Consider the following 12,879-nt stretch of genomic DNA (forward strand, 5'->3'; position numbering starts at 1 on the left):
TGTAGGCCTATCTCCCCTCTCACTGCCTTCTTGAAGATTCTGGAAAAGGAAGTCAATTACTAACTCTCCAATTACTTGGAAGCAAATAAAATACTAAAAATACTACACCCTAGCCAACCCAGCTTCTGACCTCATTTCAGCACAGAGACAGCACTTCTTGACACTCCAGTCTCAGGTGCAAGGACATCCTGATAGTCCTGGACCTTCCACGGCCTTCGATACTGTGCCCCACTCCTAGCTGCTCAAGCGTCTTCAAGAGGTTGGGATCAGACATTCAGCCTTAAATTGACTGTCATCATTTCTGGACAAACGTACTCTGGAAATATACCTTAAAAGCCTGAACCCTGACTGTAGGTATTCCCCAGGGTTCGGCTCTTAGTCCGATCCTGTTTAATATATATCTGGCCCCCTTGGCTGCACTTGTCGAGACCCAGGGTGCATAAGCCATCTCCTACGCTGATTACACGCAGTTCCTTTTTGCCTGTGAGAAGGGAAATGATTTAAATGGGAATCTTATTTCTGCGTATCTCTTTAGGGTGTTCCATTGGATGGACATGCACCATCTGAGATGCAACCCGAATAAAACTGAAATTGAGATTTTCGGGGATATCAATCATAATTTAGTGGAAACCTGTTTGTTGAGCGATATACCACACCCCGGTTCCCCCAAACATTCTGCAAAGAACTTAGGGATTAAAATGTATAGCTCCCTCTCCTTCCAACCACAGATTCAAGCCCACCCTGGCTCCTGCTTCAGCACACGAAACATGCTAAAAAAACTTCTACCTCTTCTATCAGAGTCTGCTGGGAGAGAGGTGGTGCAGGCCCTAATTACGATGAGACTTGACTATGGAAATGCTCTTTATCTTTGTCCCCCTGACTATCTCCTTAACAGACAGCAGATGGTGCAGATCGTGGCAGAGAGACTGCTACTCAGACTCCCACCTAGGTCTCACCTGTCTCCCCATTTGAGGGCCCTCCACTGGCTCCCTGTAAAAAAGAGGATTTTCTATGCTATGGTCCTAAAACATATGGCCATGCATGACACAGGCATGGTCGTTCTCAGAGAGAGGTTCAGCAAATATATTCCAGCACTCACATTGCGCTCTACCTCTGCGTGCTTTGCAAGGGTGCTTAACATCAACTGCCTTAGAATAGGCGGGAGATCTTTTTCCTATTTGGGTCCACTGAACAAACTTACAGTTAACCTTCACTTAGTAGACAACCTGGACATCTTCAAGAGGAAGCTTAGCCCCTTCGCTGCGGGGTGTTCCCCCCCGCTGTGCGGGGAGAGGGGGGCCGCGCGCGGAGCCGCTGTGCTTATGACGAGCTCGGCTCGTCATGAGGCACAGCGGAGCTGCACTCGTGACGAGCTCTGCTCGTCATGACCACACCCATTTTAGAATGTTCAGCACAGCGGGAAATTATCTCCGCGTGCGAACATTCCAACAGCCGTGACGAGCTCAGCTCGTCATGAGTGCAGCTCAACTGTGCCTCATGACGAGCGGAGCTCGTTACAAGCATGGAAGAAGTTAAGATCTGGCTCTTTTAAATAGTCAATCTGGTGCCCGGTTGGGTGCCCACTGCCTAAGCGCTGGGACACTGCTGAGTATCTGCGCACTTTGCAAACCAGATTAACATAACATAATATAGGCAGTACAAGACACGCCTTGCAACCACATCACGTAAAATGCCTAGGTTGAGAGTTTTTTAACAACCTTATTGACACCATTAGACATACCAAAGCACTGAAAATTTTAAAAAATTACCTTATCAACACATTTTTCTGGCAAAATAAAAAAACTAGATTCTCATTAAAAAAAACAAGACTCCTGAAAGACCTAGGAGGAGTTGATTTGTCAAACTTCAAAACATACCAAACAGCCTTCCTTTTCAAAAAAGGATTCAGTGGCATGAGCTACCTCGCAGAGATCAATACTGACCTCAGTGGCTGATGTTAAAAGAATTTATTCTCCCTATCAGGAGCCTAATCTCACTTTTGTCCAAGAATGAAGTAATCCCCCATCCACACTCCAAGCATGTACTGAACAACACTAGAACAGCTATAGTGAAGGTTTACTCCCCTTTTGACAATAAAATCCACATCTGTAACTTAGCTTCTTTTTGGGACAACTCCAAAGTCAAACTGAACCATCAACCACTCTACTGGCTAAATGGGCAAATCAGGGCTTTGTTACCATTAACCTGTTAGAGTATAAACATCCTTTGTCCTTTGCTGACTTACAACACCTCTACAACTTACTTAACCTTGATGCCTACAAAATCCTGAAACTAAAAGCATGCATACACAAACTAGCATGTGAGGACAAACAACCTACCCTCCCACACTTTGCTCAATCCCTTGCTAAAAATGAACATGAAGTCTCTAAAATGTAAATGCTTGCAATTTAAGTAAACAAAGCTGCTAAATAATTACACAATAAATAGGAAATAGCTGGCTTTGAACTTACAGATTACTTTAATTGGTTTAAAATTTGGATATCGTCATTGAAAGACAAGATCACCTCTATCCTGGCACATACCAAATACATGTTATCACATAGGACATTATGGACCCCATCCCACCTGCACAAACTGAACATCAGCCAGTCTCCTGCCTGTGGGAACTGTAATGTGAGCATTGGAGACCTTCCAAATATGCTTTTCTATTGCCCCACCCTTACAATATTTTGGAGGTAAATTTTAGTGTTACTAAATCACTTGTATAAGGTCAACCAAAATAAGAATTTAAATCTCTTCTTACTGGACCCCTCAATACTAGCGTTCCCCATAAAAGAGACAAACAACTTTTAGATTTCCTGCTCACTTTAGCTTGCAAACTAATTCTTATAAAGTGGAAAAATACTTCCAATCTCAAATTGGCCTACCTTTATTAGGGGTGCTGACAACATTTCTTTGCAGGTTTCCCCCTGGAAAGCGCGATCCAAATCGATATCGGAGACGTTAGACAACTTCATGGCTAGCACACAACAACCTTGAACTAATGTATGTTAGGATTTTGTGGTTGTTGACCTCTCTATGTTGATCAAGTATTAACCAATTCTTGGTGAAAGAGCTTTTAAAATATGTGATACGAGGTACAGAGTAGCTGATATATAAAATAGACCTAATCTATCAACAACTTCCATTAATCACTAATTTAATAATACTCCTGTGTTTAATTACTGTATATCTCCTCCTGGTTACTACGCATTTTACTAGCGGATTTTGTACAACCTAGTCTCTTTTGTTTAGTTGATATGTTTGGTCTTTCTAGATTTATGCAATAGTTGCAATTAATCTTATCGTTTTTTGCATATAGATCTTCTCTATCATAACTAAATTTATTATCACTATAATAGACATCCTTTGGGTCATAAACCATTACATTAGAAGGGTAATGACAGTGTAATAAATGACTTTTTTTGTTGATTTGTAGTGAACTCTTTCTGACTACTAATATGAAGAGTTGATGTGTTAGTATAATCTTTTTTTAACAGATTCTTGGGGCTTTGAATATTTTACAAACAAGTTTCATGATAATTGTGTCTTATGTGCCTTGTTTTAAATGTTGTTTCCCCTTGTTGGCATAAGATCAAACATGAATAAAAGTCTGCATCTGAAACTCAAATCTGTATCTCCATTTACCTGTTGACCCTGAGAAGCATTGTGATTATTATATCAACTGATACCACAAGTTCTTACTTTTAGTATACCACAAATACCAAATAAAATGTATATCTTTTTTAAATAACACAAAATGTTTTCACTAAAACACTGACATAAATGAGCATTTTCATCTGTTCACTTTTTCTCTGCCTGGAGACAACCATATAGCATTGCATAATATTCAACTGACTGATTCCAATACAAAATCTCCTGCTTGAGTTAAAAGAGAATGTTTTTCCAATCGTCTATGCTAAGTAGAACAAAATCATAATATGTCAGATAAAATAATCGTATAGTTTTCGAACACAATAGTAAGCAACTATAAAGTGGAGTAAAATGTTAATGCTGTCGTTGTTTCATTATTTAAGGGCCGATTTAGTTTGTATCTAAAAATAAACATATATTCTCATTTACAGTCTTGGAGAATGTATCAGTATATTCATAATATAGCATTGTGTTATGAACATTTTAAGATCAGTATTCAGTATATCAAATAACGGTATACATGTCCATTATCCAAATCTATTAGAGTGTATTGTAATATTATGTTTTTCTCTATCCTAGACTCTACAGAGTGCAACAAGTGCTCATGGGATCAATGGCCAAATGCCAAACAGGACCTATGCATCCCTAAGGACATAGAGTTTCTTTCTTATGAAGGTGTTTTAGGATATAGTCTGGCAGCAATCTGCATTTTCCTCTCAGTAATACCTACTGCTATTCTGGGTCTCTTTTTCCATTTCCGAAGCACCCCTATTGTAAAGGCAAACAATCGCTCGCTGAGCTACCTTCTCCTCTTGTCCCTTACCCTCTGCTTTCTCTGCTCATTTGCTTTCATTGGATATCCCACATCAATGACATGCCTCGTCCGCCAAGCATCATTTGGTATCATATTTGCTCTTTGTGTCTCATGTGTCTTAGCCAAAACAGTCATGGTTGTCATCGCCTTCAATGCAACAAAGCCCGGCAGTACTTTAAAGAGATGGGCCACACCTAAATTGTCAAATGCTGTTGTCAGTATCGGGACGCTCCTCCAGGTGCTTCTGTGTGTGTTTTGGTTAATTCTTTCTCCTCCTTTTCTAGTATACAATATTCATATTCAGCCTGGATTGATAATAGTCGAATGCAATGAGGGGGCTTCCATTGCTTTCTGGTGCATGCTGGGATATCTTGGACTTCTGGCAACCATTAGTTTTGTAGTTGCATTCCTGGCTAGGAAACTGCCTGACAGCTTCAACGAGACTAAGTTCATCACCTTCAGCATGCTGGCCTTTCTCAGTGTCTGGATCTCATTCATTCCAGCCTATCTCAGCACCAAGGGCAAATACATGGTGGCCATGGAGGTCTTCGCCATTTTAACTTCAAGCTCTGCTTTAGTGTCTTGCATATTTTTTCCAAAGTGTTATATCATCCTTTTGAGACCAGAGATGAACACGAAAGAGCACCTGATGGGACGAAAACTATAACACATCCATACTTTGGCGTGTACCATGCATTTCAATTAAGTTGCTTCTTCCCTTTGCACTGAAATGATAAGATTACAATATATAAAAAAACATGAATTAATTTTGATGGTATAAGTCACCTATGATCAAAGAAAAAAATCAGACACTATTAAGAGATACATGTAAGTCAATAAAAACAAAAGCAAGGTAATATAATTTTGTCATTTCATAGATATATTTAAGGAATTCAAAGGATTGTGAATACTGTCATCCAAAGAGATTATAAGGAAAAAAATGCACATTAGGTACATGTAAGAATGTATTGTTCTACTTCATCTTTATTTGGATAAAAAAACTATGTCCTGATCTATATTTATTCAACTTTTCTTAGTTCTTAGCGATAAATGTTCCATTCAGATACAATAGAACCAATTCACAAACATTGGGGGCCATATAATCAAAAGATATATTGCCCATTTTGGGCAAAAAGCTCAGAAAAAGTGGCGATTTTAGTATCTCAATATTAGCAAGGCGTCGCTAACATACATTAGCGCATGTTTGCAGCCGAATCTGCAATGCATCTCTAGACAGTAATAGATATCGCTTATGAGGTGCAAAGTAGGCAATCCCTCCTAGAACACTATGTGAAATGATTGCAAAACCAACATTGCGGTATTAACAACGCTGCCCTTGAACATCGAAGCGATGACGAAAGGCGCGCTAAGCCCCCATTATCGCAAGATTCTAACGCCAGAATAAAACCTGACTTAGCATCATTGCCGAGGTGGATTGTATGGCTAGGTACACACTCCCCTATTACCAAGCTTTTCATTAGCACTGTGAAATCATTGCTGGATTTCACAAGCTAATATTCCTTATCTCAGTCTATCACTGGATTGTACTTCGCGTGTTAGCAAAGCGTTGCTAATACACCGCTAACACAGTGATATAATTCAGCGATAAAGGGCGATAATGAAAAACGCGCTAAGCGCGATTTGCGATATTTATCGTGTGTTCTTGATAATATGGCCCATGGAGTTCTTGGCAGATTTATAATCTATCCTCTACTTCCCTGCTGCTTTACCTAAGAAGTTAAGAATTACAATTCTGGAAAAACGTGGAAAATCTGCACAGGCAGCTATACTACTTTTCAGGGGTGGAGATATATGATTTTCTGGGATCGGAAATTCTTCTTGAAGCACACATGGAAAGGTAATTACAGGTTTCCAGGTGCTCTTCTTGAAAAAAGTTGTTTGTCAATGCAAATGTATTTATGCATGTGTAATTGCGTATGTTTTAAATATGGAGATATGTTATTGCTGGTTTAAAAAGACACATTTTATTTTTCATATTTTTCTCCATGAGGAAAATATTTTCACAATGGAGAGACAACTTCTTTTACTCACTCCCCAATAGTTGAGGTGTTCCGTCTCCTTCCTACCAAAGAATATCAGACTTACAAGCACAATCGACTTTGCAAATAGGTCTTTTGTAAGATCTTTCTGTGCACCTGTCAATCCTAACTTTCTGACTAAGGATTGCCTTATGACTCTGAGCAATCTAGTGGCCTATTCTACATGCAAGATTTAAAACACAAACAGTTATATGGATAAGCCTTTGGGAAAAAGGGGCCAGATTTACTAACGTTTCATACAATGCAACAAACAGTGATTCATTTGTAAAAAAAAATGGGCATCAGGGCTCACTTAAAGAGTCAGCTTGCACATTTCTCTTGTTAACACCATCTAAAACACAACCAACTACTAATCATGAAAGAGGATAGAGGATGTAGTGTAATGGCTAGTGCTGCTAACTTCAGAGCTGGGGGACCAGGTTTGAGTCTCCACAGTCGACTCAACAGCCTGTGATTCTGGGCAAATGACTTCATTTCTCCTTGCCTACTGATCCATCGGGACACCAACCTGCGGACAATTATCACTAAAATACACACATTCTGGCCCATAAACCACACTCACTCACAATATACGGTCGATGAAACCTCGCTGGAGATCAATTTTAGGGCTTTACTATATATCCGATCTTCCTATAAATTTGAGCCTATTTAATTACTAAGCTCTTTCTTACACGTGGATCGATTTTAGTTGATTAGTATTGATAATTAACAAAGAAAAGTTTACCTGGTTTATTCATTAATGACCACAGACTCAGTTTAGATTTTAAAGGTTTATCTTAAATTTTAAAGTGAAACCAATTTCAAATTACAGTGTTAACTCCATCATTTTGAAGAGGTAAGATTTGTTTACCTAAATTTGACTATACATTTTAGTGATGAGTACCTCAGGAAAAAGAGGATAGAGAGAAAAGGCACATTGACAAAATTTACAGATTATATTTACCTAGGATGGTGCAAGATGAAACCTCTCTAGCCAAGAGTTTGGGCCCCTCGGAAAAGTTTCAGGTGACAGAATCAGGACAGGTTTAGAACAGGGCAGGTAACCTCTTCTGGATTTAACGCCAGCGTCAAACCCCTCTCTTATGTTAATTTCTTCCTTGATTCTGGTGTGACCGATTATGATAGTAAGCACCAGTTAACTATATATTTCTATATATTTCCTCTTCGAACTATACTGTGTAATGGGGCTACACTCAAAGACAACACACAGTGCAACAATATGCTCATATTCAGAGCCCGACATGTTTGCGTCTGATTTGCCCCTTTTGACCCTTGGCCTCTGCGGCACATTTGTATTTTGTCCCACACAAGGTCTTATTTCTTCAGTGTTCTGGTGGGTGTTCATCTGCATAGCAAAATGTAGCTATTAGTCCAAAGTACATAATTTGAGCACACCACTCGACCCTCAATAAGTTATCCAGCCCAACTCTAGCACACATAGGATTTTGGCCTACATACTGCCCATTGAGGACAATGGATCAAATTATCTGGCATACATGTACGTTGAAAATTTGTGCTTTCGACAGTTACCTCTACTTTTTGCCTTTGTGCTGAACTCAGTTTCTGCTGTCAATAGAACTCTGTGCACTCTACCTCTGCTAATTAGAGCTTAAGTGCTTGTGCTTCTCCTTTCAACTTGATGAAATTGGCATACCCCTGATTGGCATATTTAAATTACCTTTAAGGCCCTAATATGTGGTACCCACATGGTACCCAGAGCCAGTCATGTAAATGCCACCAGTGCTGCAGCACTCATTATGCCAGCCACTACAGTGACAATTCCACCAGTAGCCTGGCTATGTAGGATTTAGCTGCCAACTCCACCTGTCAAAATGACACCTTGTGACAGCCCAAAACCTCTCCTCTTAAATATTTACAAGTCACCCACAAATAGGCCTTAATATCCATCAAGGCAGGTGCATGGTATTTGAAAGCAGGACATGTAAAGGTTTAATGCTTATTATGGCCTTACAGTGAAAATGCCCTAAAAACCCTTTTCAGTATAGCAGGGCTAGCTGTTCCATTGGAGGGCATTGGGATACACTATTAAGTTTAATACATTTTATCCCCTCCTAGAAAAAATCTATAATTTAAATTTTTGAGCTTTTTGAAATATTTATTACAAATACAATTCACTGGTGAAGTCGGATGTGTAATGAGTATTTTGAATAGATTAGTTTTTGAAAACATGACTTTTAAAATGTCACCTTTACCCTGATATAAGTCCCTGTATGCTAAATCTTCATTTTTACTCTCTCCCTTCTGCCAGCCAGTATTTTGTTCCTGGTATAGGGGCAAATGGCCTTGGATGTCGGGAGGTTGTGTTGTGCCCTTGACAGGATAGCCTGTGGGCTCAGCCCAAGGACTTGACTACATTCATAGTGGCCTACCATGTCACCCAGGTATGCACTATTCTTTTGTCCCTCCAGCCAGCCCAACATCACAGTTGACTGTATGTTGACATAACAGTGTTAGATCTTGCTGAACTGTCAAGACCTCATTGGCTGATCCGGGGGAGGGGGTGGGAGGGATTATATGACATTGGGGGTGTGCTTCAAATGATGGAAACAGAATGCCAGAAACGATTTGTGTGTATCCATTTTATGGTTGCTGGAAGTTTAGTTTTGCCCTACTAAGTACAAAGAAGTGGACCCCAAGGGTCATAGGACTGAACTCCTGTTAAAGCTACAGGGACATACAACAAGCTACAGAGGCCTTTTTCTGCAACTGTGTTGCTCAGCAGTAGCAGCTGAACCTGTAATGGGCACTCCTGTTGGCCTCAGCCTGCTGCTCTCTCTAATCTCAGTTTCTAATTGCCTCCTCAAGATCCTGGGGGGTTTTAGAAGTATACTATTGTGGTGGATTTAAACCTAAAAAGCTAAAGTTAGAAATTAATATCTATGACCATGATGAACCTTGTTAGACTATTTGACCCACATTGCATGGTGGTCAGCATTAAATTGCACCTACCTTCTGATGTACCTTGACCATCGACTATCAACGAAAATGTGTGCTTGGCGCTATATCTGTTTCAAAATGTAAAAATACATTTTTCGGGTTCCCCCATTTGCTGTTTCTCAAAGCTCCTGGAACCTCCAACCCAGGGACCCCAGTGAGTAACGTGCCTCATAAGCTCAGATAATACATTAACATCACTATTTATCCACTTGTTGAATGCTGATGGCTGGTTGGAATATTAATAATTAGGATAATACATGCATCCTTTACACATAGAAAATGATTCTTCTCCTTCCTTTAGGGATTACTTATCACATTTTGTCATACACCACTAGTGGTTGGGGCAGACGGAACCTGATACACGGTGCAGTTCGGCCAGACAATGAGCATAATTTTAATTACACTTGTGTAATTGGCATAATTTTGGTAATTTCAATTCATGTAATTGAATTGTATTTGCTGATAATCCTACATAATGCCAGTTTGCGTAACTAGACTCCTGATTGCGAATAAACTCCAGGGGCGGCCTTGGGCATGTGCAAGCTGTGCGCCTGCACATGGCCACCAAACCCCAGGGGCCACCACGCCAATATATATCCTTAATATAATAATCCTCTGAGGATGGATACATATTTGCGTGGCGGCCCCTGGCAGGGATTTGACGGCCTCCAACACCCTGACCCACCACTCTTCACTGGCATCCCTGCTCCGCCCCGCCCGAACCCCCTCTTCCGGGGCCCCCTACCTATGCTCCCTGCCCAGGGCCGCCATGAGCCTAGAGCCGCCCCTGTAAACTCATACTGTAAGGTAAAGAGAAACAACACATCATGAATGTGAACTGCATCTTTTCAACAGGAGCATTAGTACTCTAACGTGGAAGGTCAACACAATCATTTCAGGTAGATCTTTTTATCTGAGCAAACCCTTCAGGTTATTTTTGAGCACCAAACTGCTAATCTGAATGCAAGAAATTCAATCCAAATGCGAGCTGCATCTCTTTGAAGTTGGGCAGTAAGCTAACATTTTTCAGTTCTATTTTTTACTCAAGGGACCGTTTGGGTACTTTTTGGGAGCCAAACCCTGGGGCATATTTATTAAAAGTTCACAGAATTGAGGGTAGCAAGCAAAGTTGCTAAGCTGCATTAAGTGAATGGGAGAGAGCTGAAGAGCACCATAGCTACTAAGATGTGGCACTCTTCAGCTCTTTACTTGTGCTGGCATACTTGAGGCTGCCTAACGGAAACAAATCCCCCCTGCACTATGCTGCAAGAGTGCCTGAACTACAGAGAGGATTGTTTTTGTGCAGGAAGGGAAACATCCTTCACAAACACAATCCATGGAGGCATATTCCTCAATCTATGGGTGCTGTAGAATGCAGTATACATAAAAAGAGAAAGTAACTAGGAGAAAGACTCAAGTTTACAAGTCTTTGCAAATCTGTGTTTGCATCAAAGTACATGGGTGAATGCATTTGAACACCCACGCTCCACCCATATACTGCCTACCTGATGCAAAATAACACAAGGCTGCACTGTGAGCTGGATTGTGTTACTTTGCACTTACTAAGCCACACAAAGCTATGAAAATAAACTTTGTGTGACTTAGTAGATGTCAAAATGAATTTCACATTGGAGCTGTGCCACAAAAGTCATGCAACCCTGATGCAAATTCTTAGCTAAATCTGAGCCTCAATTTCTGAATGTGAGCAGCAGTCTTTTGAGTGTGAGCTACTGGGAAATAAATCAAATTAAATTATACAGTATTCTGATATTATTTGAGGACCAAAAGTTTTTTTTTAATTAGGAAGACAGTGCTATGAAGGCTAAGGTTACAGTACATACAGAGGGAACGTCCTCTACCTTTCCTGAAGACTCCTCTTTTGCTTTTTACAGCCCGTGATCAGTTTGGATTTGTATTTTGGATTCATTTTGTATTTTGGAGTCTCTTTTTGTCTGAAAAATCTGCTACATCTACACACTTCAAATTTTACATTTTTGGGTAAAATCAGGAAAGTTCAATGCAGCACTTTGGGAAAGGTTTGTTGTTTGTCAAAGGGCATGCACCTCTATTTTTGTTCTTTTTTGTGTTTTCTTTTGATTTGTATCATTGTTGGTGGTTCAACCCCTTTGGGATTAACTGTTTTTAATTAAAAATGTTTTGACTTTTTTGGGATGGTGTTGACCTAGGTTTAAATATAACTTTGCTCCATTTTCTTATGTGCTTTTCGGGGATTTTTTTCTGATTTGTTTATCATCTTACTTCAATGTTGTTGTTTTACTCCTTGGGGCCTTGCCTGCACTGCATTAGGCCTTGATGTATTTTTCACATTCTGTGATCCACGGCTTCAAGGAATGTTTTCTTGTTCGCTCTTTTAAAATGCGTGTTCACAAGATATTTCCCCTTAGCACGCAAACAGCTTTCGCAAACAGGAAAAAAGAAGTGCGAACAGGTGGAACAAGCAATTCTGCGGATTTTTTATTGTTTCGCTGAGCTATGCGTAGAGCGACTATGCAAATTCCACCCACCCCTGCTACTTTCAAAGAATTAACAAAGCAGATTGTTTAGGCCAGTAGCAGAAATTTAAGAACACTTGAGTGAGTGACAGCATTTCAGATGTGCTTCTTTAACCAAAGCAACATTCAAAGAGAAAAACTAAAACACATGCAGATTAGAGCTTTTGAACATCTCATGAGTTTCCTCATTAAAAAAAGTCATCCTACCGCAAATCATGAGGCCAGCTGCACCATACGAACAGCAGTGGGAAACCTGGCCAGTTATGTCTTCAGTGAGTTGTATAATGCAGTCTATGTCTAACTCTGTGCATGCATTTGCATATTTATATGGTAATTCTGTAGTACAAACATAGCCAAAAGACAGCAGAGCATTGTAGATGGTCAAAGAGCCATTGAATAATCGGAAAGAAAGCTGGGTTGTTGATAGTTAATGCATTGTGACAGTGTTCTTTAAAGAGGTGAGTATTCCACTCTTTCCTAAATTGGAGTAGTGTTGGAGTGGTCTAGCTGGATATAGGGACTAAGCATGGGCGAATTTTGCGAATTCACGATCCGCGAATTTGCGAATTTGCGATCCGCAAAATTCGCAAATGTGTGCGTCTTCGCGAGCCGCTTGCATAGCGAAGTTACCCATGCAGTCGTTTATGGGAGAGGGAGAGAGAGACAGATAGATAGATAGATAGATAGATAGATAGATAGATAGATAGATAGATAGATAGATAGATAGATAGATAGAAAGAGAGAGAAAGAGAGGGAAAGCGAGAGGGAGAGAGAGAACGAGAGAAAGAAAGAGAGGCCGGATCTTTGAAGGGCCAGATTCCTGAGTTGCCCCTACAGAACATACAGCTTTTTATTTTTAGCAAAATGCATATGAAAATTG

At 40.2% G+C, this 12,879-nt stretch overlaps 1 protein-coding gene across 1 annotated transcript in view; it reads left to right on the forward strand.

Annotated features, from left to right (window-relative positions):
- Positions 1–12,440, forward strand: part of LOC147678512 (extracellular calcium-sensing receptor-like) — a 73,923-nt gene extending 61,483 nt beyond the window's left edge. The window contains exons 6-7 of the mRNA XM_086945659.1: positions 4,234–5,128; positions 12,398–12,440. Coding sequence (XP_086801785.1) covers positions 4,234–5,128; positions 12,398–12,440 — 938 coding nt within the window. The remainder of the gene's footprint in view (positions 1–4,233; positions 5,129–12,397) is intronic.
- The last annotated feature ends 439 nt before the right edge of the window (positions 12,441–12,879 follow it).

The sequence above is a fragment of the Lissotriton vulgaris genome, chromosome 12 (assembly GCF_964263255.1).
Source record: "Lissotriton vulgaris chromosome 12, aLisVul1.2, whole genome shotgun sequence".
Taxonomy (NCBI): Eukaryota; Metazoa; Chordata; class Amphibia; order Caudata; family Salamandridae; genus Lissotriton; species Lissotriton vulgaris.